The sequence below is a fragment of the Populus alba genome, chromosome 1, assembly GCF_005239225.2.
Source record: "Populus alba chromosome 1, ASM523922v2, whole genome shotgun sequence".
Taxonomy (NCBI): Eukaryota; Viridiplantae; Streptophyta; class Magnoliopsida; order Malpighiales; family Salicaceae; genus Populus; species Populus alba.
In genome coordinates this window covers 54,297,973-54,325,214 of record NC_133284.1, presented here as the reverse complement: position 1 = coordinate 54,325,214, position 27,242 = coordinate 54,297,973, and the positions used below count along the sequence as shown (strand labels likewise).

The following is a 27,242-nucleotide window of genomic DNA, read 5'->3' as shown; positions in this document are numbered from 1 at the left end:
TGATTCCAGAGTCCTTCCCCGAAGAGCACAGTTTTCACGTCAACATAATGCTTTCAGAAGAATTTAATAAATTCTTCCTAGTACTAGCTTTAAGGTTCTGACATGGAAAGGTAAACAGATGGACAAGTTTGATATATTAAGATAAAAAACTACATTATTTAGATAAAAAAACAAATGTATTTAATTCAATTAATATTAAGATAAGAAACTATAAAATCTACAGGGAAAAAAATTCTTATGATTGTGTTAATTATTCTATTTTATCCATCAATTGGAAAAATACCAGTGAGTGAAAAATCTTTCCAGTATAATCTCTTCTTATTTAGCAGTAGAAATGTCATTTCATTGAGACATTTTTTTCTTTTAGTGAAAAAAGAAGCATCATTTTCGAACAAATTGATCTATCAGATTTCTACACAGAACGATGAGGAGCTGTGAGCGAATTTCACCCACTATTTCAATGGCTCTAGTAATGCCTCACCACCAGAGGACTCCTGACAAAGTGCTTACCATCTTTCCATGTCAACATCCCAAATACATAATCTGTAAGCACGGCTTTCGGTGCTCGTTTGAATGTAACCTTAAACATCTTCTCTTCACCTGCTTTCCGGAATCTCAAGATGGAAGGCGCAACAGAGACTGTCACTCCTGGTGGTGCCCTGATATGGATATTGTATGTGCCAGGAGATCCAACGTTTCTAACTCTTCGAGTGACTGTTATGGAGTCATTGAGATTAGTAACTGTGATCGAAGGATAGTTGAAGTCTGCCAGGCTGAATGATTTTGGACAAGTGTACGGTTTATCTGAGAATAGTTTGATGTCCTTCTTGGTGTTGCCACGGCTGCATAAGAAGTTCAAGAAGTCATTAACAGTCAGATCATAGATTAGACCAGGATCTGCGGCAAGGTTGGGCTGCACATGCCCTGCACCATCTGCAAATGGAGTTGCCTTGGTGTTGGTTGAGTCCAATATTGGCTCCCCATTGTTATCTCTTGTTGTTGCTGTGGATGAAATTGATTAGCGGGACCAAAAACAATGTCCAAAATACTTTATTTTTGCAACATTTTCTACCCCCAAAGAAAAAGAGAAGGTGGGATTGTTCTCTACCAGTTGTCATCATCGCCGATCTGATAGCAGCAGGACTCCACTCTGGGTGGAGTGTTTTGAGAAGGCCAACAATACCAGAAACATGAGGACATGACATTGAAGTGCCAGACTGAGTGTTGTAGGGAGTCCTACGCTTATCGTAGTCTGCATCGCTTGGTCCTATTGCTTGTGTGAAAGCAGCAATTACACTAACACCAGGAGCAGTGATATCAGGCTGAAATAAAGAGACCAGGTCATCATGTTCTCTTATAATGCAAGACAAACAAAAGCACAGACAGAGTGATCATAATAATAATAATAATAAAAACAAAAACAGTAAGCAAACCTTGAGGATTGATTCTTCAATAATATTAGGCCCCCTAGATGAGAAAGAAGCCATAAATGGAGCTGGCTTTGTTGCCAATTCTGTCCTTACATTGGTTAAAAATGCCATAGGTGCCCTGCTTTAGATACGAGTCTCGAATAAACATCAGAATTTTCAAGTTCAGAGACATTTCTCAGTAAAATTGATATGAACTTACTTGGAACGGTTGAGATAGGAAAAGACAGCTTCGCCATCTGTAAAGTTGACGTGTGCAGCAGGAAGCACATGAGTATCGGCAATAATTTCGTTGCCAGAGTTTTCATCATTAGCCAAGATCATCCCGACAGCCCCAGCAATAAGAGCCTGATGTCCCTTGTCTACTCTTCCATTTTCCCCTCGAAGGCAAACCAAAATCTTCCCTTTAACCTTTTTGGGATCAAGTGCTCCAGGTTTGCAAAGCAGGCTGCAAAAGAGGTTACGGGTTCACATGTTTGGCCATGAAAATATTTCAAACGTTCACAGATTTGAGGCGATACTCACGCATCTTCTTCAGACTGATCAGCGGCCTTTGCATCTGCAGCACTGATCAATGGGTAGAATTTCTCAGCAGGCAATCTTTTATCTGAAAGACTTGCTCCCTAGAAATGAGAAAACAAAACCAGATCGTTAGCTGGAGAAGAAATGTAGATCAATATTGCAAAAAAAAAAGGAAAAAGAAAAATACCTTGAGGTGCTTCCTGTTGCCAAGTGCAACATAGATTGTGAAGGCACGATCCATTGTGCTAGCACCAACTGTTATCAACCATGGTGCCACATTCGATACCGTTCCCGGGCTCGGTCCTGAATTGCCAGCAGAGGCGACGACAGTGATGCCTTTTGCAACTGCATGAAAAGAACCGATTGCAATTGCATCGTCCGAAAACTCAGTAGGATCGCCACCCAGGGAAACTGAGAGCACGTCAACACCATCACTTATGGCAACATCGAAGGCAGCCAAGATGTCTGCATCAAAGCACTCGTTACTCCCATTTATAGGTGGCCAGCAGACCTTGTAAGCTGCTGCACGGGCGTGAGGCGATCCTCCTTTGGCAGTTCCATTGCCATAACCCAGGACATCAGCTCCTGGAACAAAATTACCTGCTGCTGTTGATAGGGTGTGAGTTCCATGGCCCTCACTGTCACGTGCAGTTTGAAAGCTTGAGTTGAGATGGCCAGCATATGCAGCATAACCCTTGTTAAAGTACCTGGTTCCAATCAGCTTCCTAATTTTTGGGAAGCCATAGGAAACAAGATGGTAAGGCCAAAGATGAAAACTTGCATGCCATACGATAGAATGCAAGGCACTGGAAAAATCTTGAATAGTATTTGAGCCCTAACCACCAAATGCATATAGGCACGACGACATTGGATTTACAGGTTAACATTGACAAACAGATGAGAGCTTAGCTTGCCACCATGACGTTTGCCGAGATACAAGACCATTTAACTTGCAGACATTCATGGAGGGATAAAAGCATTCGAAACTGAGCCCATGTATATAGCAGGCAGTCACGACTTACAATAAAAAGCACCATCCCCTAAAGAGGTCCTTGAGGTGATGTCAAAAGCCATATGGCATTTTAAAAGCAAGCCCTTTTCCGATTTCAAGATCAGTACTTTCTCATATATTATGCATCAGTGGAGGTTTGGCCAGCAGTTTGTTTCACAGTTGTGACATCATGACCGACTCCTAGGCAACTCAAGTTATCCGACGTGTATTTGTCAGCAGGCAACAGAGCCATGTGCAAGTATAAGTTAATGCAGATGACAGCAACTTATCAGGAAAATTCTATCCGAAGTAAACATGGTTTTATTGATTGTTTTCCAGGATTGGAAGTCAACTAATATCATGGCAGCAGCAAGCTTCCAACAGAAATGTATCATTGCTGAGGAAAAAACTTGTGCAAGAATTTTTTACATTAAACAAGTAATTAGCAAGTGTCTTAACTAATCATCATGTGCAGGAAACAGCAATTTCAACAGAGAAAAATACTACATAAAATAAGGTTACATACATGTGCATGTGAGGTTAACCTCCGATACTAACCATGACCAAGTTGAATAATCAATAATGAGAACAGGGAGATTAAGATGATTTGATTGAGGCTAATCATTAATCACTTGAGCAGGATTATGCCAAATCTTGGAAAGAAAAGCAAGAAAACTTTAATCTGACAAGGCAAGACGACCATTGACTAGGCCAAATATTGTAACAGAGAGTTGATAGCAAGTGGAAAAGAACATGGACCTGTTGCAAACAACACCATCTTTGGTGTCATGCTGACAGATTCCTCTCCACTTTGATGGAACTGGACCCATTCCTTCATCACTAAAGCTCTTCGATTCCGGCCAAACACCTAGCACAATTCCATTTAAAATGTCAAGACATAAAATTGCAATTGGCAAGGCAACGGTGGCATATGCATTATTATACTACGCCAAAAGGGAACAAAAGCTAGAATGGATAGTCAAGCTTTATTTTGCTACTGACCCTACCACTCACATATTCTAAATGTTTAATACTGCAAGATTAAAAAAAGAAGAAAAAGATCATGAGACTGGTAACAAGTTTCAAATTTCAAAACATCAGATTCTTATTTGCAGTGGATAAACCATGACAAAATTTGTATTTTCCTTTTCACTTTTCTGATGAACATGGAGGAGTAAAGTGACAAGGGAGATTTGGTGGTTAAACAGAAACAATTATGTCATCATCCTCAATTTTATCTCATTCCATGTACTAAAATACAAAATCTGTCGTCAATCCTGTTACCCTAATAAAAATATAGGGTGGTTGGTGGTATTTCAACATGAAATTCAGGGTGATTGGAGGATCATGTTTTTGAAGTCTAGTCAACACAGTAGTGACTATATTGCAATCAACTACAAGGCTCCCAAGGTTAAATGGGGTTATGCATAGACATGTAAACATCAAATCAAGAACAACAACTCATGCAAGTGATAAAGTTTCAATCACTTTGACAACCCAAATGGCTAGAATTACTTATCAATAATTACAAGGATAGAGTACTTACCGGTGTCGAGGTTACCAATGATTACATCTTCGCCGTATCTTGCTTTCTTCCAAAGTGAGTATGGAGGAACCATACCATCTGCCTCTAATCCAAGAAAGTTCCATGACCGTGTCGTATGAAGTTTCTTTCCTTTGTTCAAGAAAACTGACACCACATCTGGGTGTTCTGCATTGATTAGAAAAGATAAACCATTAGCAGAGATAAGTACTGTATCCTGAAATGGCAGTTACAATGAAACCAGTGACACAAAAGAGGCAACAGAGACAAAACAGAGTCAAAGAAAGATTTGTCTCTCCTCTGCTAATGATTGATCACTAATTTAACATGAAAGACAAGAATGTACGAGTTCAAATTCTTACTGGCAAGAGACGATGCCTCTTCCTCTTCCAGGACTGCAGCGAAGCCATTTATGTTGTTAGTGTAAGAGTAGAATATTTTCTCCTTCGCCTTCTCTTTACTGTCAAGTGAGGATTGCAACAGAATGAGCAGAAGTAAGAGACAAACAAAAGAAAAGAATTCTTCAAGAATATACGCATACCCCTCAGAGAATGATCCCAGCAACTCATAATGAGAATCTGTGACTCGCTCGATATCGGACTGAGTAGGCTCCAAGCCATGTGAATGTGATCCCAAATAAACTACATAAGACTGCTCGAGAAAAATTCAACCTTAAGGCCATTGATCAAAGATATACTACTTTAGTTTCCAAAGTGGAAATGAGAAATTCAAAGAAGTTATCAATATCCCATGTTGAGTTTTAGTACAAAAAAAATCATTGAAAGTTCATGAAGGCATAAAAGAAGAACACCACAACGTTTTGAAGAATCAAAAGCAGAGGAACGATATGATCACAAACAGAGAAAAGCAAAATATGATTGCTAACCTTTTGTGTGGCAAAAGTTAATGGCTGCAGAAGAGAGAAGAAAAGAAAGAATGAAAGAAGTAAAGGAGAGAAGATAATTGAAAGAGCCATTGCTTTACACGAAGAGAGAAGTGTAAAGGGTGTCTGCTTTTCCTCTGTTTTTATACTCTGTATTTTGATGGATTGGTTTTAGGAAGCAAAGATCCTTTGAATTTGGATGGAGATGGACAAGAACGGAATGCATGCATTTTGTAAGCAAAATTTGGGTGATTTAAGAGCCATAATTTAAAATTCTTTCATTCAATATACGTTTCCCTTCAAGGATTATTGCAGTTGTGATATGGTTGGATTTCATTTCATTTCATTTATTTAATTAATTAATTTCTGTATCTTGTATTTTGACCTCCCCCACATGAATGAATTATTGTGGTATAGATTGTTTTATTTATTCTTTATATTTATTATTGTAGTATAGATTGCTTTTTAAAAATATTTTTTATTTAAAAATATATTAATTTTTTTTTAATTTCTGATATTGTTGTATTAAAATCATAAAAAAGCACTAAAAATATTAATTTATTATTTTTTTCAAACCAAATATATTTTGAAAACGCACTCAAATATAATTTTAAACACAAAAATAAGCGGGTAATGAAATGTCCTCTAGTGTAAATAGTTCTTCATTCTTTTTTCTTTTTTTCTTTTTTAAATCCAAAAGGAAGAAAAAGACAAGTCCCCGGGTGATTATAAAAAATAGAGAATCAAATTCTTGATACGCGATGATCCTCAACATCTCAAGTCAAAGATCCCATTTTGGCATGGCATTGAGAAAAATAAATAGTGAATAATAAACCATAAATTTGTAATTTTTAAAGAAAATAAAACTATTTCAAAGTAAAAAAACTGAAAAACCAATTAAATCGAGAAAATCAGAAAAAAAAAAATAACTAAAAAAACCTAATCATAAAAAAAACTTATTAAAATTTTGAAAAAACTGACAGGTTCGGTTCTGAACCGAACCGGAATGAAACTGATCGGTTTGAACCTGTTTCGGTTTTTTAAAAAAATTCAGTTTAATTATTTTTATTTAATAAAAATCAAACCGAACAGAAAATAATCAATTTTAATTTCAAGGATCTCTTTGAATTATACTCAAGAAGCCTTTAATAACATTTATTGAATCTAATAAATGAAAAATGAGCTATATCATGAACATATCATGATTGAAAAACGATAAGTCACCCCCCAAACAAGCCCGCATGATTAAAGAAAAAGGAAGAAAAAGAGCAAACCCTAGATAGATGAACATACCATGAACCCATCATAGTTTCGGTCTGAATGCAGAATTCATGCCTCCATAATCATCAACGGCTTCTGCATACATTTTGTACAAGTGCATTCTATAAATTTGAGCCCAAAATTCTGCCATCCTTTTATTTCGAAGCATGGATATTATGTCCTTCAAGTTATTCATGCGCGATATGGCTTTGAACATTTCTCAAGAGGTGTGACGTAGTGGTAAAAGGCTTGAAATTTGTATAGCAGGTCTCGAGTTTGAGTCAGGACATGCATCTCTTGTAAGAGCCTGGGATAACCGGGATTTTATTCGCTCACCTAAACCCACAAAGTACGCTTTTTAAAGAATGGGGTTTCCTCGAATAAAAATATATATATATATAGCTTTGAACTCGTTCATGTTCGACATGGCAAATGCATCCGGTTATTATTTCAATTCAAATACTTTGTTTTAAAGAGTTGGAAGGTTGGAAAATGAGATTTCCTTTTTTAAAAAGTAATAATTCCAAGAGTGTGAACATTGAAGACACTATATAAAAGAATTTATAGGCCATTTTTAGTTTTATTTGATGAATAATTATTCTCTGGATTTAATAAAATAACTAATATAGTATCATTTATTACCACTATAAAATTCTTTGTATTTGATATATATATATATATATAAAAGAGACATAAACATGTTTTATGGGAGAGATAGAGATATCAAATAAATATGTGTATGATATAGCTTTAGAATAAACTTATATAAGATATATCCACTTTATTTCATTGTCATGATTAAGTTTTTATTTTGATAAATACTTTAGCTAACCCTAAAATATCTCTAGATTTCTTTATAAATAGCCATAGGATCAAGGGGGCTCAAAACCATACACCTAAAGGGTAATATTAGCCAACCCACTAGGCCCCCCAATCCTCAATAAAGAAAAATAAACAAACCCACTAAGCTTAGCTTTTAAAAACTGAGTAAAAGAGGGGAAATTCACAACATCAAATTGCCTTAAATAAATAAAAATAAATAAATTTTAGAAATTTGATGTCCATGAATCCCCAAATGTGGAACCATGCACCCACTCACCATGAATGTAAAATGATTCTGACTCCATAAATGCAATAAATTCCCTCCCCTGCATACTTCTTCTCTGGTATAGCCAGTTTTCAAGTCCCAACTACTCATGAATTGCTAAAATAAAAATTGTGGGACTATAATTGAATAAATTTATATTAGTTTTCCTTGGATTCCTTATAATTTTATAATTCCATTCCCAAAAATAAATAAAAAAAGACTTTAGAAATCCCATTCCAATACTTTATTTAGAAGAAATTCCATTATTTATTATAAGAAGAAACTCACTCTAATTAAGTATTGCCCCTTCTGAATTTTAATAGACGATATAACATGTCATATGCTGTCAAGTTATATTCTTCCTTCCTATAAATGTGCTATATATATATATATATATATATATATATATATATATATATATATATATAATAAAATAAATAAACAAAAAGAATATTAACTGGCTGGTTTGATGCCTCTTCGATCATATTTGAAATAATCTATTTTTAAAACCATTATCTAAATATATTTTTTAAAAGAATCAAACCCAAATTAAGCCACAAATTGAGATGAAGTCAACTTTATAATAACCCTAAAAATATCCGTAGATGCCACAACTTAAAAGTTATTCTTTATTTGTTGGTTTTTTTTTTACATATTTTAGAGTGTGTTTAAAAATATGACATCAGTTGTTTTTTTAAAGTGTCTTTTATTTTAAAACATATTAAAATAATATTTTTATTTTATTTTTTAAAAATTATTTTTAACATCAATACATCAAAATGATTTGAAAACATAAAAAAAATATTAATTTAAAATATAAATATAAATATAAATAAAAAAAATGATATTAGGTGGTTTTCAAACCTATTTTAGATATAATTGAATATATAAATTAAGATTATTTTTATTTTCTCAAGTTGAACGCTAGTATTCTAACACTGCGGATGTTTAAATCTCAAATCTTATTCAAATGGACTCACCGTACATCCAATTTCTATGAACCCTAGTTTTGGATTATATACAATAATTCAGCAAAATATACAGCAATTTTCAATTGAGTATTTCATCTAAACTCACCACTAAGTTTTAAACAAAATCGTCATACTTTCTATAAAACAAAGTCATTTCTCCAGGGGCAAAAAAAAAAAAAAAAAAAAAAAACATGAGAAGTAACACATAGGATGGTGTAATTGAGATGGAAGGAGAAACATCTCTTGTATGAATGGAAATTAATTTACTAATGTCTTACGATGTCAGACATGTGCCTAGGGTTCTTCGAATCGACTCTTGTTGGGCTTACATGAATATTTTTGTTGAGTTTGTACTGATCAAATAAAAGGGTCTCCATAGCCCAAAAACTAATTTTAACACCTTGGGCTAAGGCTTACAGAGGTGCCAAAAATTCGATGAAGAGATCCTAATAATATTCCCTCCATATTCCGATTCTTGCAAGTTGCTACTTGTTCCCTCCACCTCTCTCTTTATTTACTTGCCAACTCCTACAAGAATTCCTTGCAATGATTGGTCTCTGGCAATCTAAAGAACACTAGATTTTGGTTTCAAAATCAAAATGAAGTGGTCCTCAAAAGATGTTCTAAGAGGTGAGTTCATTGCCCTAGAGGATATAAACATACCCTGCTGCTTGTGTTTTTTGTTATTGTTTTGCTCATGTTATTCAGTTTCCTTGTTTATGAAAAGATGTTTTTAGCTTTTTAGCTATGCTTTTACTGCTGAAATTCCTGGAATATTCACAAAAAAAAAATTGCTTTTCTTGTTGCATAATCATTTGTTGTTGACTTGTTGTGCTACTTGAACGATAAGCATATAGCTTTTTCATTTTGATGTTACCTTGTTGTGTTTATATTACATCTTATTTTAGACTTGGGATTCTGACATGAGAAGATCTTCTATCAATGTCATGACGTGTTCTTGTGTTAAATGTTCATTCCAACAATGAATTGACTAGATTAATGCATAGAACCATGGTTTGTGTGTGAAATTATGGTGTGTTTTCTGAATTCTAAATGGAAACGAAGGCCAAGTTGCAGAGTCTGTTTACGTTTAGGACCTAATGGAGTTGCTCCTGCCTGTTTCCATAATTGATGCTGATATTTGCATAATTTGATCGATAAGTTTGCTTCCTTGAGTTGAGTTTGGAGACAAACTCGCACAAATTCTAGCTACAATGAGATGGAAACACGGCTTTAAGAGAGGCTGGACAGGAGTCAACAATGGGTTGAAATCATGGCTGCAAATTAAGGTAAGATTTTTGGTGAAATCATCCCTGATGATGCTCTTATGAGCTTTATAGCTGGTCTGGGTTCAACTCTTGAATTTATGAGCATTTGCATGATTATATTCATGATAAACCAGATTTGCTTCAATATTCATGTCCTGACAATTCAAAAAGGCAGCTAGTTTTGATACGCGGGGAAAATCATATTAGATCATTCTCACATGACTTTCATGTATATCTGTGCCATCTAATTTAGAAGAAAAACTAAGAAAAGTTATTTTGAAATTTGAATCATATTATCAAAGTATTTACATTTCATTCAAATCATCGTGTTCATGAATACATGATCCTCCATAACAAGGATAGAAGATCTATGCCACGCAATCCAATACATGTGTACATGAAGGCATCAACAAATTCATTCTGAACAAAGAATAATCTTGATGGCAACAAATTGTGCACACTAAATTTTTCTAAACACCCATTTTGTAAAATACAACTGACTTAACCACACTATCGTCTTCAGAATCCTTTCCAGGCATTGAGAACTTCATGGAAGACTTCAGATATCAGATCCCTGTCTGCACATTGCAAGAAGGAATTGAAATCGTCTCGAATATCAAATATCTTACCGAACTTCACAAGATACCGCAGGCAGCTGGTCTTCAGTTTCGGCAATTGATACAAGGATGCGCTTTGTAGCCTCTCAAGTACATTCTTTGTGTCTATATCTTCCAGAAGACTGTCATGGCATGCCTCTTTCAAGTCAGCAATATCATACTTGTCAGCTGCACTGAGAAGTGCCAAACGGTGGACAAGAAATTCTTCACGCTGGATGTTCCCATATATGTAATTGAGAAAAGCCTGACAAGCTTCAATTGACATGTCGGAGATATTTATGGTTGACAGTTCCTTTTCTTTCAGGTCATGAGCAAACATGCTGTGGAAAACAGGCGATCTTGCAGCAAGAACAGCACGGTGGGCTCCAATGCTTCCATCAGAAACAATAATTTTGATATCTGTGTGGATGCTTTCTGTTAACATTCTACCAAGTGACACAAGAGCTGTTGCATTTGCTCGCTTTTCTGTGGTTTCTTCGTCCCAGATCGAGCAAGGTTCTCCACCCTGTATATTTAATGACATATAGCAGCTTTTAAAATAAAGGTAAAGTAGCAATACTCTTTCTGTTTGGTAGAATGAGAGTGGTACACTCCTTGGTTACAGTATAGAGAATCCAAATAACAGGTGCATTGCCATCTCTTGTGTTTTCAAGGATATAATTTTTCTTTCTATTGATAAGCCAGCCAATATAGAAACATACCCCTGGAGATGCTGCCTTCAAATCAAGGAATTCAACGTCGATAATGAATTTCCCGGTTGTTAAAGGAACATCAATTGCCCAGACAAAATCGTCGTTGTTCTTGAGCTGCTTATCTGTTACCTCTGCAGGATTACATTTAAAATAAAACTGAGAAAGTAACATGAAGTTGAGCATTTTTCAGAAAATACCAAAACACACAAGAAACTGCCTTATCCTCAGCGGCAAAACATACATATGCATAGGATAGTATGCTCCCAGTGCATTAATTACCATATCATTTGCAGATTCAAGTTATGGTATATCACAGTTATGATCATATTTGTCATTTGCTTTTCCATTTCACCAATTCATAAATAATCTATTGGTAGGAAGATCACAACTTAGAACATTCAATCGAGGGTATAGATCATCTACGTCATTCACTCTGCAGCTCATGAACTTTGTAATGGTTGGTAGATCACAACTTAGATATTCAAATCAAGGGTCAGAAGTATGAAATTCAAGATGGTTAGCTGCACGTGTTCCATCTTCATTGGAGAAAAACAAGTTATAAACACAGAAAAGGATCTAAAAACTGAAGATAGAGTTTCAATTTATTACCTGGATGAGTCAAAGCCTTGCGATCTCCAGCAGAAGAAACAACTCGAATAATAAATGAAGCAATTGGAGGATTTTCCCTCGTTAGATTTGATATCTCTGGATACAACTTAACAAATAATACCCGGTTCTTCTCCACAGATAGATGCCTTCAATCCAAAAAAATTGTTAAACTCATCTGATATTAGCAAGATCACAGAAAATAATGGCCAATAAAGAAACTCGCAGTACATTAATAAATCATAGCTATCTTACTCTCTCTTTCTTACCAACAAAATTTATAAGCAACCAAGCAAAGGATCATCAATGTGCAGAAACATGTGCCTACCCTGTCTCTGCCATTGACCATACTCCTGGTCTCTCTACAGTCTCACCATTCCACATGGAATGAAAAAACCCCAAAATCCCACTTCCAAATTACCCATTTCTAGGACACTCGGATCATCAATTCCCACTTACAGAGAAAAACAACAGCAACAGCAAAAGAACTGCCAAAAAGATCCTAAATTTACAGTGAAAGAAACCAGCTTTTCGAAAATCAAGAGAACAACAATCACACAAGACTCTAGGGCAAATTCTATCTTCTCGAAACAGAACAAGAAACTAAACAATCTACTGTAGGAAATCAACCCATGGATGCAGAAAAGGAAAACAAGAAAGTACTAACCAATTCCACTTGCCAATCTTGAAAGGATCTGATTTCCGATAAGTACAAGAAGCAAGATTGTCTATCTTCCATTGAGCAAGACGAGAAGTGGTTTCAACTCTATAAGCAGAAGAATCTGTCATCCTAGCAAAAGCAAGAGCCACTGTAATTTCATGGATACAATCAAATATCCTCCCATCAAGAAAATATTCCCCTGCCTTTCCCAGGATTACTACTTCTACAAAAATCTTCTTTTTCTTTACTAGAACTACAATTATCTTGACCGCTCCTCGTAAACATAACCATAAAAAAGCAAAAGAAAAAGGACACAAACAATGATAACAGTCACAGTCAGAAACCTATCTTTCCTGTTCAAATCCTTTATACTACACTCTTCTTTCACCTTGCACTTGATATGAGGTGATCATATCTTCAATAAAGAAAACATATAAAGAAAGTTAGAAATTGGGGTGGTGTTCTTGGTTTAGTTGCTTTTCAATGATTTCGGACACGCAAGGGTTTTGATTGGTGTTGCTTTACGCCATTGATGGTGAAGTTTTAATTTTTTTCTTCTTCTTTCGCTAAGCAGGAAGAGAGAGAGGGAGGGAGATTAGAAGGAGTGATGTTTTTGTTGGCTTACACTGCACTTCAAGGGCGGGCAGGCAAGCAAGGAAGGAAGGAAGGAAGAGAGCTTGTGTTATTTAATGTATAGGCTATCGTTTGGTTTGTTTTTCTTCCATTAAGATATAATATTGGAGACAGACGACATCCTTCTTCCTTCAATAAATGATTTATTTCATGTGCTTGTGTGTATATGGAGGTTTACTCGTGTGGTTGAGGAGGAAAAGAATTTGTTTGACATTTTTTTAAGCTTCCAAGTCAGGAATATCATTTATTCTTTGTGTGTTTGTCAAGTGCTTAAAGATTCATTAGCCATTTTCCTTGTCTATGCTTTCCTCTACATAAAACAATTTGATTCATAGCATGTTAAGATCATATATTCATCTCCTTCAAATCTTAGCCCCCGTTTAGTATTTGAACGGATCCTTGGATACATTTCTCATATTCTATTCAAAGCTCACCTCTCCTTTTAAGAGAAAATGATAATATTTATGGACTCATTGATACACAGCGAGTATATATTGCATAAAAATGAACTATTTAACGTAACATCATTTATATTAAATTTCTTATTTTGAAATGGAAAGATGCGTAGGATTTCATTAATCCATTGAAGTAATGCTTGTAATCTTGGAGAGTTTGAAGGGTACAGATAATACCTACAAAGGTGTGGAATACAAATCAGCAGCAGTGATGAAGGGAGAAAAGAAAAGTATGAATGGGAAGCTTTCATCAACATCGTGGTTTTCTGATGTGTAAGCATCAAATTCCATGATCTCATGATTCTCATCACATCTTGAACATCAAACTTCTATGCGTCTAGCCCTTAGAAACCATAGTTAAAAGACTCAACTCGAGTCCAAGCTCTTAGCTACAGGTCGATAGGGTTGATTCATGAATTCAAAGAAAAATTTAAGCTACTGTTTTTCTTTAAAAAAAATGTTTTTCAAGGGAAACATATTTTTAAAAAATACATAAAAACAAAAGTTATTGTCCTCATAATAATAATAATTAATAATAGGTTGGAAACACAATTGATGAAAAGCAAAGTGAATATATCATCCCTAAAGCATTTCCAATATTTAATAGCAAATATCTAGTACTAAAACATTTTATTGTAAAGTAGGGTTGGAGGAGAAAGCAAATTGTTGTGGGAGCATTCATTGGAAATTGAAAAAAAAAAAAGGTGGAATCTTGGATTCGTTTGTTTCCTCCTAAAATTAAAATAGTGCAACTTACACTCTAAATTTCCCATTTTGGTTGGAGGCTTTGATAGGTGGACAAGAAAGGTATCTATTTGTGGGGCAGACCAAACATGAATCCATTAGAAATCCCAATATTACAAGTAATCTATATAATGACATTCAAAATGATCACAACCCTACACTTAGGCAGTGATTTGAAGATATGTATTTGTTTATGGCTGTCTGTGGGGTTGGACTAAACTTAATGGGGTGTGAATGTTCACCCCCCCCCCCCTCCAATATGGTGGTCGGATACTCGATGGGAAACATGAATGGCTAGTGTAGAGGTTTTGACTTGAATCATCATTTTCTTCATTTGTTTGTTGAATAGAGCCATGAGAGCTACCAAATTTTGTGGGTGTTGAATTTGGGTTGTGTTTGAATAACAGGTGTGTGTTTGTTGGATACATATATTCTAAATCTATTTGACAAGCAATATCCATAAGGTTATGTGTCCAAAATTTCTTGTTTTTTTTACACAACATGGATTAGGTGTGGACTAATTGGATCATCTTAGCGTTGATTGGTAACTTGATTGACAAAATCATTTGAAGTGGCCTATGGGTGAAAGGAGGACCTAATTTCTTTTTGTAGGATATATATTTCTCTTTTTTCTTGAAACTTTTTTCTTTCTTGTATTAGGTAATAGGTAACAATACCATATTGAACTTGATTTTGTGCATCCAAATTAAATTTATATCCCTAATTTAGTTAATCTGGTTGAATTTGAAGGATTAAGTCTCTAACCTCTTTCATTTTAAAACATACGAGAAATTATAGATAAAGCTAAATGATATGGAGTTTTTACTATAACTCTAGATATAAATTATTGTGAATCACAATAATAAAATATAATTGAGTATGATGTGTAATTAAGAGAATCATAAGAGACATTTTAGTATTGTCATATTGTTTTTTCTATTTTTATTCAAAAAGTTGATGATGCATATTCCACACGTTCCAGTAAGTAGTTGGCACCCATACTATTAAGGAGACGCATGAGACGTCTTCCAGTTATCATGGTTCTTCAATCAATTATTTTTAGGTCTAGCGGCCAAGCCAAACCCAAGTTTGTAAGGTTTGATATAACCATTAGACTCAAGGTTTTTGGATAAATAGCATTGTCATTAGACTCAAAAAAGTTTAAAATATTCTCTATATTTTTAATATTTTTTTATATTTTAACAAAAAAATAACATTGACCTGCCGTGTAACCCAATATACTAGTGTGGATTATAAAAAGTGTAACCGAAAATTCAAATAAAATTTGGAATTATATAGTAACCCGAGCATCGGATCTCTGCCAGGTTCAAACATCTATAATTACACGAGGAGGATGCAACTAGGAAGTTGGCTAGTCTGGGCTGGAAGTCCGTTCGTAGCAGATTTTCAAGATGGCATGACCAAATATCAATTTATTGTTTGTTTATTTTGAAGGCTAATTATTTCAAGGCGGCATTGTACAAAGCATGCTGTTGTGTACAGGGGCGGAACCAGAAAAAAAAAATAAAAAAAACTAAAATGTTAAGTGTTTTATAATTTAAATTAAATATATTAATATTATGAAGGGAGGGGCTGGAAAAAAAATTTCTTGGGCCTGCTACCCCGTCTCTGCCTCTAGTTGTGTAAGAAAAAAGAATTACATAAAAAAAAATGTCCCTTTGAGTAGTGCCTAAATTTAGTAATAAAAAAAGAAGATTAAAAGCTTAAAGTAAAGGAACGATCTCAATCCAATAGTTTAAATTGTTTAGTAAAATTTCAAGATATGATTTATATTATTCTTTACATATTTCCTCAAGTAAAAGTCCTTGAACTTAAAATTTGTACATATTCATATTATCCTGTGTTTAATTTTTATCAAATAAATAAGGATGATGAAATTCAAACTTGTAACCGCTTGGTCTTCAAAGTTATGTCAAAATACGATTTATATTATGTAATATTTAAATAATACGTAGGGTATATATTTCTTATAGTTTTGTTCATGAATTTCTTCCATCGAGAAGAAGCTCAAAGTCTTTAAGATTTTCATAACAGTTACGCGTTTTTCCCTCGAGAAATAACATATATGTGCTCTTAATTTCACCTCTTTTTAACCTGTCTCATCTTCAGTTTTGTCCTTGTAATTTTATCCTCATGTTTTTTCTTCTGTTTATTGTTAACATTTACCTTCATATGTGTCTGAGAACGACATTGCATTAAGAAAACATTGAGGAAGAAGACAACTGGTTCCCTGAGACCAATCAGTCTGTCATCGACTTGCATGTCAAAGGTGGAAAGGTGGTTGGCGTAGGGCAGCCTTTGGGACACTTGGAAGCAAGAAATAGACCGATTAGCAAATCGATCTTCACCTAAATCAAGCATTAATCTTGCTTTGCATCTCTTCCATAATTCCTCAAGAACATCTCAAGTGGCCCCTCACTATTTTCATCGTGAAATATCCTCTCTTTTCTGTTTTTTTATTTCTAATAGTAAAGATATATTTTTATTTCAAGATTTAAGCTAGGTGAGTTTTAAATACATCATTCATATAAGTATTTAAAGTTATTAAACTCGATTCAATTCATGAAGTAAACAGGTTATTCTATGTGAATCAAAACAATATTATTTTAATTTTTTTAAAAAAAACCAACTTGAATTTTGATCACGTGTAGGCCTGCTGAGTTAATTTTGAGTTAATTATTTTTTACACCGACTTTAGCCATGAGCCAATCTTTATATATTTTTATGTCAAGATTTAGGTTAACTAAGTTTTAAATAGAACATTTATATAGTATTTAACGTGATCAAACTCGATCTAGTTCATACCCTAGCTTAAGATCTAGGATATGAATGGAACAGGTTATCCCAATTCAAACAAAATAACATTGTCTTGATTAAAGAAAAAAAAAATCAATCTAGATTTTAATTTGTAGACTTGCCAAGTCAATTTAAATTAATTTTTTTTACACCAGCTTGGACAACGAGCCAAGTTCCAATCAATGAATTAATCTAAAATCAGGCTTAATAACTTTGAAGGGTTTTTTTTTTTTTTTTTTTACTATCTTATTATTTAGTATTCAAATTATTTTGTGGGTGGATGGAATTACATCATCCTAATGTGGGCAACCCAATTCATTTTTAATACCCATGGGGGGTCCAAAAATAGTCAGCACAGCACAATTAATTAACAATTGATGAAACATGAGATCATCCTTGTGTTTGTCAACAAATAAATGAATTGATCTTAATTAAGCACGCAACAACCTTAACCTATCAACGTATTCTTTTCTTAATTTATCAAATCTCGATTCAGTTTCTTCAAATTTTTTATGTTTTCTGAAAACTTCTTAATTTATAAAATATTGCATAGAGATATTTATAATTTATACGTCACCTCTCCTTCCTCCTTCCCTTCCCTTCCATTTTTATTTTTCTTTTTGCAATTGCATGCCGTGCCACTTCTTATGCCGACAACTAAAGCTTACGGTGATATTCCTGTGTTCCAAGATTTAGTTAATTAACTATTTATTATATTATAATTATTATATTGCCCCTTGTTGATTTAATATTTTAACTTGGTTTATGTTGTAGGTTAGTGTTTTTAATTAGCATGACATAAATATTTTTTCAAGGATTGTGTGAGGCTATTTTAATAATTATATTTTTAAAGGCATAAAATTACTCATTTAATCCTAGAGTTAAATAATCTAATACCCACTACATAAATAAAATTTTTTATTTCATAAAATTTGATAATTACCACAAAACTTTTAAAGAAAAAATCAATTAAACTCTCATTCAATTGGATTTTTTTTAATTTTTTTTTTATTATTATACATTTCAAGGGTCACAAGGGGCATTGTTGTAAAAACAAATCTACGCATGCGCAACATGTAGACGGCCCCTGTGCCATTCTGGTTATGCGTGAGGGGCCATCCAGTAACCAAAGGCCACATTCCAGAACAACGATTGAAAGGTATCGGCATTCCCAGCGCCATGAGGTGAGGCGTGCGCCACCGTTCACGACAGTTTAGAGCCGACGGATGCTCTCCCGTCCCCCCTTTCTCTTTCTCTATCTAAATTTCCACGCCAACCCCAACAACGTTCAAGAACATCCATTTATTTTATTGATTCTTTAGATTTGGTTTATTTTTATTTATTATGATTTTTTTTTAATCTTGAATGATCTATGAAATTGGTATCTTTCCAATTTCACGATCCTATTATATTTTTTAATCTTTCATTTTGTGATCTTTTGATTACTTCAACAGGTTCATCAAAGTTTATTGTTAAGCAATTATTACAAGGAGATTCCAGAGAAGGAAGAAACAAAACAACACAACCAATATCAACAAGATTAACAATGAAAACAAGTTCCCCAAGCATAGTGACAAAACAACCAAACATATACATTGATGTACAGAGTCATGGTCGACCATTTTCGTAGACTGTCAGGAAATCCAAGTTAAAAACCTTTCTAATGGCCCCCAAAGTTTGAGAGTTTGAGGAGAAGAGATTGATTCCACTTCAAGAATTTCATCCCCGTAGCTGGCTGAAGCTATATCCTCCAATGCAGTGCATAGAACCCTTCCATGTTCTCTTTTCCATGGTACAATGTCCCCAATCTTCTCAATTGCTTCAGCATTCTTAGCTCAGTAATTAGTCTCGCAACTCCTCAAACTGCTACAAGAGCATTGTTCGTATGAAGTCTAAAAGCCCAATGCTGCCATGTATCTTCAACCCAACTCTCTTTTTAGAAAGCCCCAGAACACGTCGCAATTTCGGGAACCTATTAATCTTAACGAGCAACTCAAGCTTCCACTGAAGAACATCTCAGATCCATGGACTCCAGGTTATGATTTTGGACGTTTTGACACGAAGTTAATTATTTCTTAAGTTCATATACCTTAAAGGTGGCAATTTCCCCAATTGTTCAGCCAAGACTATATATATATATATATATATATATATATATCAAGTAACCTTAATTTTCTATTATGGAAAAGCCTTTTCTTTCGTTGCTAGAAGTCCGCCGATAGCCACAGTTGCGAGCGAGTGGCAACCCCCCGCATCTTCTAATAAGGACAAGTGACAATTCCTCCAAGCCTTTTTGACACCGCCTATCAAACTCATCCTTGAATGCCTTCTGGCAAAAGAGTTCCCCTGCCTGATGTTGAGGTAGAATTTTTTATATATAATAATGGAGAATAATATAAATAAAGCGTCCCTATTAAGAAGATGAAGGCTGCAAGATAAGAAAGATTAAGGTGGGAATTGAAAAACATAAAGAGAATGAGGAATTTATAGCCCCGACTAGTTAGTTCAATTCATAATATATTCATTATTTATATAAAGATTAGAGTCTGTATAGCTGAAATTTCTAACAAAGAACTTTAACAAAAAAACCAACCGATGAAAGGTGAGGTCAAAAATCACATTATAATCTTAAGTTTTGAAGTTGAAGATCATATGGTTATGCGTTATCTAAATTAACCAATATAATTCTTTATACAGAAGGATAATTGCTTGACGCTAGGCAGGACCATTTCTGAAGGTTATAATTGAGGTCTTTTGACAGACAACCTACACACCCAGATCAACTAAAAAGTCTACCCCATAGAGACCATAATGTAGAACAAAGATGGAATAGATGATGTATAGCATCAATATCTTTATAGCAGAAAGGACAAAGAGCTTCCTCATAATTAATTATGAGATTTTAATTTCAGCTAAGAAACCTTTTGTGCAGATACTGTCGTTTAGAAGAAGCTATATGAACAAATCTATTTTCAAAGGCGAAAACCCTTTCCAAAACAGAGCAGGGGAGTGAAGATTTGCTGAAGCATTAAAACCATAAAAAAGATGGCATCCTGAGGAGACTCTGCAAACATTGGAGCTGTGGGATTTCCAAATCTTGCTGTCTTCATCATCAGAGAAGGCTAGACCACGTTCCACCTCTGCTATCAAGTTTTCACGCATGCAGAGCTCTCGGGATCGAAGGGTCTTCTCCAAGAAAGATTGATGGAGTTATCAGTTTGGTTATGAACTTCTGCAATGCTTAATGATTGCTGTAGGGAGAGGTTGTAAAGCCTAGGAAACATGAACTGGAGAGGGGCTGCGTAGCCTAGCCAGGAATCAAACCAGAACCTGATGTTTCTCCCATCACCCACCTTGGAGTGACCTTGAACCCAACATTGGATTGGAGGGGAGCGGCTCTGTTGTGATTTAAGGAAATTGCAGATACAATGCCACGCTAAGTTGGAGATTAATTAAGAACCTGCAAACACATGATCAAGGCCATTTGCAAAATGTGGCCGGTACTTTCAATCTGAAGGCCATCTGATGTTGAGGTAGCTAGATGTTTCATAAATGTTGAATATCGTTCTGGTACTCGGCATTTCCTAAGCTCGTCAATGAAGGATAACTCTTCCATTCCGACAATGTTTTCCGGGAAGGCTTGTTCTTTAATTCAAAGAATTTCTGTGGTGGAGTCCTTAGCAGCTCTTTCTCATCATACGTCTGAGACAAGTGATCCAAACTTGGCATCCCCATTCCATCCACTGATATAACTTGGTAGAGCTGCTGCTGCTGCTCAATACCATTTGCTTCCAATGTGTGATTCTTTCTATCAGCCACGCTATTTCGTCGAGGAGTGTATCTAACTGTAAGCTGTTTTGAATTCCATTCTCTTGCCAATAATAAAGAAAGGGTTTGTACTCTTAAGCATAATTTTGAAACTCAGCCCAGTCCGGCGGGTTGACCCGGAACCTGGTCGATCCAAAGCTGGAACCGGGTCGGGTTGAAGAAAAAATAAAGGAAAGGAAAAACCCGGTGTGACCCGGCAAAACCCGGCCACAAACCCATTGATTTTTATTTTTTTACTAAAACAAAATCATTTTGATTTAAAATAAAAAAAAAATTAATCTGGTAACCCGATCAAAATCCAAAATTTATATCTTAGACTGAACTGGTCACCAAACTGAGTCTTAAAATATGCTCTTTAAGGGTTTAAAGTTTAATATCCATGCATGCAATTTTACGGGGATAATAGGGCTTGGACCTCTTAGCCCATTTAAATAGGTAAAATGTCGATCATTGTGAAAAGGTTTCGAAAGTCATCAAAATAATTCTTTTGCGGCCTTACGGTCCCATGTTTTTGGTTGGAAGGTCCATGATGTGCGGGCCTAAAGATTAGGAACCGTTTCCTTCCGATGGGCCAAGGCAGTTCTCAAGGATAAAGAAATTAAAATAGAGAAATGATTTAAAAAATTATACTAAAACTCTTGGGCAATGGGATTTTTTTTTATTTTTGAAAAATAACGGTTTAATAAAAAATTTTGGAGAATAATATAGGTTGAAAAGGTATTTAAAAAATATCAAAATTTGAACTCAACAATAGGTTGCTTTAAAAACCCACTCTCATCTAATCTAAATTAATTAACATGTATAAGAATTAAACCAAAATTTTAGGAAGATTCAACGATAAAAAAAAAATAAGATTTAAAATCCAATAAAAAAAAAGAAAAAAAAGAAAAGAAAGAGGAGATAAGATGCATGGTAGGAGAGAGAATGAGGGAAGAAAAGTGAAAAAAAAATAGATTATCATAAACATATTAATGTTCTGTTTTTAACATATTTAATACTGTTAGAAAGATTTCGACAAAATGATTTTAACTACACCTTAGAAAACCATCAAATAAGACCGTGATTAACCTTGAATTAACCCCAAATAAAATACCTAACCAATTAAAAAGACATATATAATTATATACATTTGTTTTTCAAACATATCTAATTTAATCAATGAGGTTATACAATTGAAGCAAAATATCACAATCAACACAAGAATTTAAAGCTTGGTAGCTACAATAAAGCCAAACCATTAATATTAGGACCGAGTCGCTTTTGTTTTTTTTTTTTTTTTTTTTCTACATCTGCTCCCATTTTTTTACTTCAATAATGTTGAAAAGGTAAACGATGGAAATTTATGCAAACACATCAAGATCGATGTTCGGCCAGCAAATATGGCTCCATTAATGTTAGGTGGGGGGCCTGTTTTCAGCTTTAAATAGGGGCCGATTTTTTTGGTTTATGCCATTTTCAAGGCAATTCACATGTGGTTTCCATCGAGTCTATATTTTATGGTTGTTTGAAAATAGAGTTTAAATTGTTATTTAAAATATTTTTTTATTTTAAAAACGTTATTTTTAATATTAGTAAATTAAAATATATGTAAATATCAAAAATATATAATTTTTTATTTTTTTTTAAATATTCTTAAAAACACAAAAACAAACAAAAGCTATCTCTTTCTTTTTATACAATCCATGAACTCATTCATTCAAGCCAGTGATACTTATCAAGTTGGGATTATATTATAGTGTCACTATTGCAACCTCCAAATATATAGACTATTAATTGACGAAGACTTTCATGGTCAATCTTGTTTTAATATATATATATATATATATATATATATATATTATGGATGTCAATTAGTTATCTTCAAGAAAACAGAATTAATTTCTTGTTTTATATTTAGCACATATTTTGATATAGAACAATTCATACTCTCTTCTAACTATTTATTTTGCCGCCGCCCCCCCCCCCTCCTCTTCCTCTTCTATTTTCTAGGCAACACATCCCATTTTATGAGGAGATTGATTAAAACAATATATATCCCGCATTAATTATTGGACTAAAAGTTAATGAAAATGATTTATAATCATTAAATTAATGATTTACCTTAGAATCTCTTGAAGTGCTGAAGGGGAAAAGGAGAAAAAGAAGACCTCATGCATGAACGTTGACTTCACGAACATACAGTACTGAGATGAAATCCTCCTTGTAAAGCATGCATTTATTAATTTCACAAATATAGAAAACATTGTTTAATACAATTGCTAGCTAGAATTCCTCCTCGGTGACACCAGAGAAGCCCTAGACTAGACAACGTCCGGGAAATATATGAATCTTGCTAGGCTCGGAGAAGGGGATTTGGCTCTCACAATACGGTGCAACTGTCTGGGTTTGATTCACAAACCACTGCATACGGTGGAGGCTGTGGATAACAATATAGAGTTGGTTTTTTATCATCTTCTTTCTTCTCATCTTTACCTTTATCTTTCTCTTCTTGCACGCTCATCAAAACGGCATGGCCAACCTTTTTTCTTAGTGACTTTGCCAGCTTCACCGAATCAACTTCCTCTCCGACCACCACTATCTGATCTTTGGCTGCCTCCAGCGCCACCGAAGTTACACCTAGAAACGCAGGAGAGCACAGTTTCAGATGTTTATCTCTACTTAATTTGTTAGTAATTAAGATAATAATATTGGGTTTAGTTTCTTGACATGGCAAGGTATAGAGCTAGGTAGTTGAGTCATGAAATTATGGTGGAACGTGATGTATACTAACCACATGCCGTGGCAGCGATCTTCTTGGCTTTGGTTCTACATTCATCGCAATTCATGTTCACTTTGATCACTATTTTTTGCTGCAGAATTTAGAACAAAACATATAAATTATAAACATCTCAACTAAAAACTTTTTAAATTAAAAAAAGAAAAAGAAAATGGGAATATAAATTATGGAACGTAGTTTGAGGCAGGAGAAAGAAGTTTGTATACCTTCATATTCGATAACTGTATTGGAATGAATATGCTTTGCTTGTAAAGAATTTGAGTACTTCGACCCTATAGAGAAGTGACCACTTATTTATAGACGCGGAAAGGTTGACAAGTAATAGTTAGCCAATCAGAAACAAGAATTATTTTCTCAAAAAAACAGGTTTAATCAAATTTATGAAATAGTATATATTAATTTTAAAACAAAAATAACAGGAGATATGATAGTTGGATCGAGCTTAAAAGTTTTTAGATGATTTTACATGAAGTTTTTATGTGAAAAGCATTATGTTATTTACTAGTTTGTTAGATCTAAATTAAATTCATAAATTATTATTTAGGTTATTTTTGTTATTTTTCTCGGTTTTTTTTATTTATTATTTTTGTTTTGATTTTGATTTTGATTTTTATTTTGTGTTAAATTTCACGCGACACTCGCAACATTGAAGAAAGTTATGGTTCTTCACAAGCTGTCTCAATTCAAAATTACGATGTCATGGTGGTTGTGGACAACTTATAATATGGGGTTTTTAATGGTGTCTCATATAAACAGTACTATTTTATTTTATTAAAACTATACTATTTCATTTATATTTTTATTTTATTATTCTAATTTAAATTTTTATTCAAAATTATTACTAAAATTATGTCTTAAATTTTTAAAATTTCAGAACAGGGATTAATTTTTGAGTGTACTTCACTAATTAATTGTCAAACACATTCTAATTGGAGAATATATACATATTTTCTACCATTTAATTTCGAGCAAATCTTTTCTAGACAGCTTAATTGTCAAACACATTTGAAGGGACCATTCAATTTAAGCATGGAGACCTGATAGATGGGTCGAATTTTCGGTAGCTGCCATTTTCGAAGAACTTCACATGTGGTTTCTATTGAGTCTTCGCTCTTGATCTCTTCTTCCTTCTACTTTTCTTCCTGGGAATGGGTCTATTGCATGAGGTGACCCAATAAGAATTACAATTTCTTTTTTTTTTTCTTCTTTTTTATGATTGTTGAATTTGGTCTTGCTTTTCGTTGCATAGGTAGAACTTCAACATCATGTATCCATCGTCATTATGTATCACTCAGAATTACTTTTCAAGAATTAATTAAGGAATCTTGAACACTTATTTTTCCACTTTGAAATAGAGGAAGTTCACATAAAATTCTCATTTACCTATACATGACATGTTGATGAAGTCATGAAATGACTTCGTATAAAAAATAAGCTTTTCGCAATCCTCACCCAAGAGGCTTAATATGAGCTCTGTGTTTGGGTTTCCTGGTTGATGAGCTTGACAAATTTGCCTGAAAAACAAGTCTATCATGAAATGTGAGAGAAGAGACTCTATGATACTTACATTAACAATTATATGTGAGAGCATTTTAATATTTCCTAGAAAAATAAAGTATTTTAAAAAACTTTAAGGGAGTTGCCCCTTGAGTTTCATGTCTTGGCCAAGAGAGTTTGCTAATTGGTTTACCATATTCTTGGGAAAGCAAAAAGAAAGGTTTCAGTTTAGTCCATATCCTGTGGAAGGAACTGCAAACCTCGTACACATCTCTCCATCCAAATATAGTTGTTCGCCTTTAGTTACACCCTTTTAGGTAGGCAGATAAAAGGTTTGTTGATCGATACAAGAATGGGAGAAACACGAATTTAGAATATTCACTGCACTTTATGAATTCTGATGAATTCTTAAAATTTTCAAGTAATTTAGAAATAGATTTCAAGTTGGATGATTAGTTAATCAATTGGTTCTAGCAATCTCAACTATTTTCTCTAGCCAAAATGTTTGATAACATATACTTGGTATTTGGTAGGTTAAAATGGCTTGTGATTCGTACTTATAAAATGTCCTCTTTGGTGGATGTAGAAACACTTCAATACTTAAATAAGTATTTTTTTTTATATAAAGAGAAAATACAAGAATATTATAAAGAGATGCTTTGAAAATATCTTTTTAATATATACAATCTTGCATACTATGTTTTTTCTTTTTATTTTATTCAATAAATCTTATGTGTGTGTCGATTTCTATTTCAAATAGATTTTAATAAATAAATTCATTGAAAACAACCACGTAAATGACTAATATCGCAATATTAAATATCTTGCTGCCAAAATGGGTTTGCTAGGGTATCTTTTTTATTATTATTATTGAACTTGATATTTTTTTTCTCCTCTATTTTTTCTCATGTTATGAAAAAAAAATAGTTTTAGAGAAAAATCATTTATTAAACTTTATGTGGTCCGTGAACATGTTCATAGGTTTGGATGGTTGACTTAGTTCAAAGATCTAATGAGTTTAACTCTTTTTTTCTTTTTTAATTATTTTTTTAAAATCTCAATAGTGACTTGGTGTTTGATTTTGTAATCTTGTATTTTTTTTTTAATCATATAGTTAAATAAAAAATAGTTTTGAAAAAAAACAAATTATAATCTCACTAGAGTCTATAACCTGATTCACAGGTTTGGCATACTAGCCTGGGTTACCCAGTTCATAAGTTTGATGAGTTTACCTATTGGCCAAGTATTTTTTTTTCATTTAATTATTTTTAAATTTTTTTCTCGATTTTATCATTCAATATCGGATTCGTTGTAATATAAATTGCATGATTTATTTTTATTTACTTTCTATAGGATTATCACTATCTGAAATAAGTTTTTATTTTTAGGTTGGTGCTCAATTTTGTGACCATTTATTTTTATCATATAATTAAAAAATAATTTATAAAAAATTATTAAACTCAGTGAAATCCATAACACGGGTTACTAAGAAACTAAGATCGATTCAATTTGTCATTATCTCAATATTTTTTAAAAAAATTGTCATCTTGAAGTTTTTTTAAAAGGCAAGCTATGTTTTTACCGGTTATCAAAATTGTATTTAGACCTATGAAATCAATCAATTTAATTCGGGTTAGATCCTACACGATTTAGTTGAAAACTTGATTTAGGCAAATGGGCTGCAAGGTTTCAAGATTGACCCATTAAGCTAGATTTAATAACACAACCAAAAAATTCTTTGTGCTCTTAATATTTTTTTTGCATTTTAAAAAAATTAGTTTGACCCGCGATGAAGCACGGGCCAATGAACTAGTGGACCCCTAAAACAACTTGAAAATTGGAATTTAGATATACTTCAAGTGCTTACTAGTGTGACAACAAGTATAAAATATAGTTGGAAACTCAACCTACATTATTTTACATAAATTTCATTAAAATTTGTTCTTGAAATTTTAGCTATAGAA

The 27,242-nt window shown here is 33.7% G+C and overlaps 3 protein-coding genes across 4 annotated transcripts; all 3 read right to left on the bottom strand.

Annotated features, from left to right (window-relative positions):
- Positions 1-299: 299 nt before the first annotated feature.
- On the bottom strand, positions 300-5,501 carry LOC118037700 (subtilisin-like protease SBT5.4). 2 transcript variants are annotated; one of them, XM_035043775.2, is made up of 11 exons: positions 5,370-5,501; positions 5,025-5,134; positions 4,846-4,943; positions 4,487-4,651; positions 3,700-3,808; positions 2,137-2,674; positions 1,953-2,050; positions 1,630-1,875; positions 1,434-1,551; positions 1,109-1,322; positions 300-1,002 (listed from the first exon to the last, which is right to left on the bottom strand). In XM_035043775.2, exons 1-11 carry the CDS (start codon positions 5,457-5,459, stop codon positions 467-469), a joined length of 2,322 nt encoding a protein of 773 aa, XP_034899666.1. In that variant the 5' UTR covers positions 5,460-5,501; the 3' UTR covers positions 300-466. The 2 variants fall into 2 exon arrangements, with proteins under 2 accessions (XP_034899666.1, XP_034899667.1); XM_035043776.2 differs by having other exon boundaries at positions 1,434-1,548; positions 5,370-5,481.
- A 4,742-nt stretch (positions 5,502-10,243) lies between these two features.
- Positions 10,244-12,669, bottom strand: LOC118037654 (BTB/POZ domain-containing protein At1g55760). Its single transcript, XM_035043702.2, has 4 exons — positions 12,535-12,669; positions 11,871-12,016; positions 11,271-11,392; positions 10,244-11,074 (listed from the first exon to the last, which is right to left on the bottom strand). The coding sequence occupies exons 1-4, from the start codon at positions 12,654-12,656 to the stop codon at positions 10,472-10,474; spliced, it is 993 nt and encodes a 330-aa protein (XP_034899593.1). The 5' UTR covers positions 12,657-12,669; the 3' UTR covers positions 10,244-10,471.
- A 10,533-nt stretch (positions 12,670-23,202) lies between these two features.
- Positions 23,203-24,046, bottom strand: LOC118037696 (heavy metal-associated isoprenylated plant protein 47). The gene is made up of 3 exons (XM_035043772.2): positions 23,988-24,046; positions 23,776-23,854; positions 23,203-23,621 (listed from the first exon to the last, which is right to left on the bottom strand). Exons 1-3 carry the CDS (start codon positions 23,991-23,993, stop codon positions 23,365-23,367), a joined length of 342 nt encoding a protein of 113 aa, XP_034899663.1. The 5' UTR covers positions 23,994-24,046; the 3' UTR covers positions 23,203-23,364.
- Positions 24,047-27,242: the final 3,196 nt, after the last annotated feature.

Bases quoted from the DNA above. Each gene is read 5' to 3' on its own strand.
- LOC118037700 (XM_035043775.2), bottom strand. From the start codon at position 5,459: ATGGCTCTTTCAATTATCTTCTCTCCTTTACTTCTTTCATTCTTTCTT. The intron at 4,652-4,845 runs GTAAGAATTTGA...TAATCAATGCAG, and splicing joins AGAGGCATCGTCTCTTGCCA to AACACCCAGATGTGGTGTCA. The intron at 2,051-2,136 runs GTATTTTTCTTT...TCTCATTTCTAG, and splicing joins GCAACAGGAAGCACCTCAAG to GGAGCAAGTCTTTCAGATAA.
- LOC118037654 (XM_035043702.2), bottom strand. From the start codon at position 12,656: ATGACAGATTCTTCTGCTTATAGAGTTGAAACCACTTCTCGTCTTGCT. The intron at 11,393-11,870 runs GTAATAAATTGA...GTAATCCTGCAG, and splicing joins CAAGGCTTTGACTCATCCAG to AGGTAACAGATAAGCAGCTC. The intron at 11,075-11,270 runs GTATGTTTCTAT...TTAAATATACAG, and splicing joins TGAAGGCAGCATCTCCAGGG to GGTGGAGAACCTTGCTCGAT.
- LOC118037696 (XM_035043772.2), bottom strand. The intron at 23,622-23,775 runs GTTAGTATACAT...CTGCGTTTCTAG, and splicing joins GATCGCTGCCACGGCATGTG to GTGTAACTTCGGTGGCGCTG.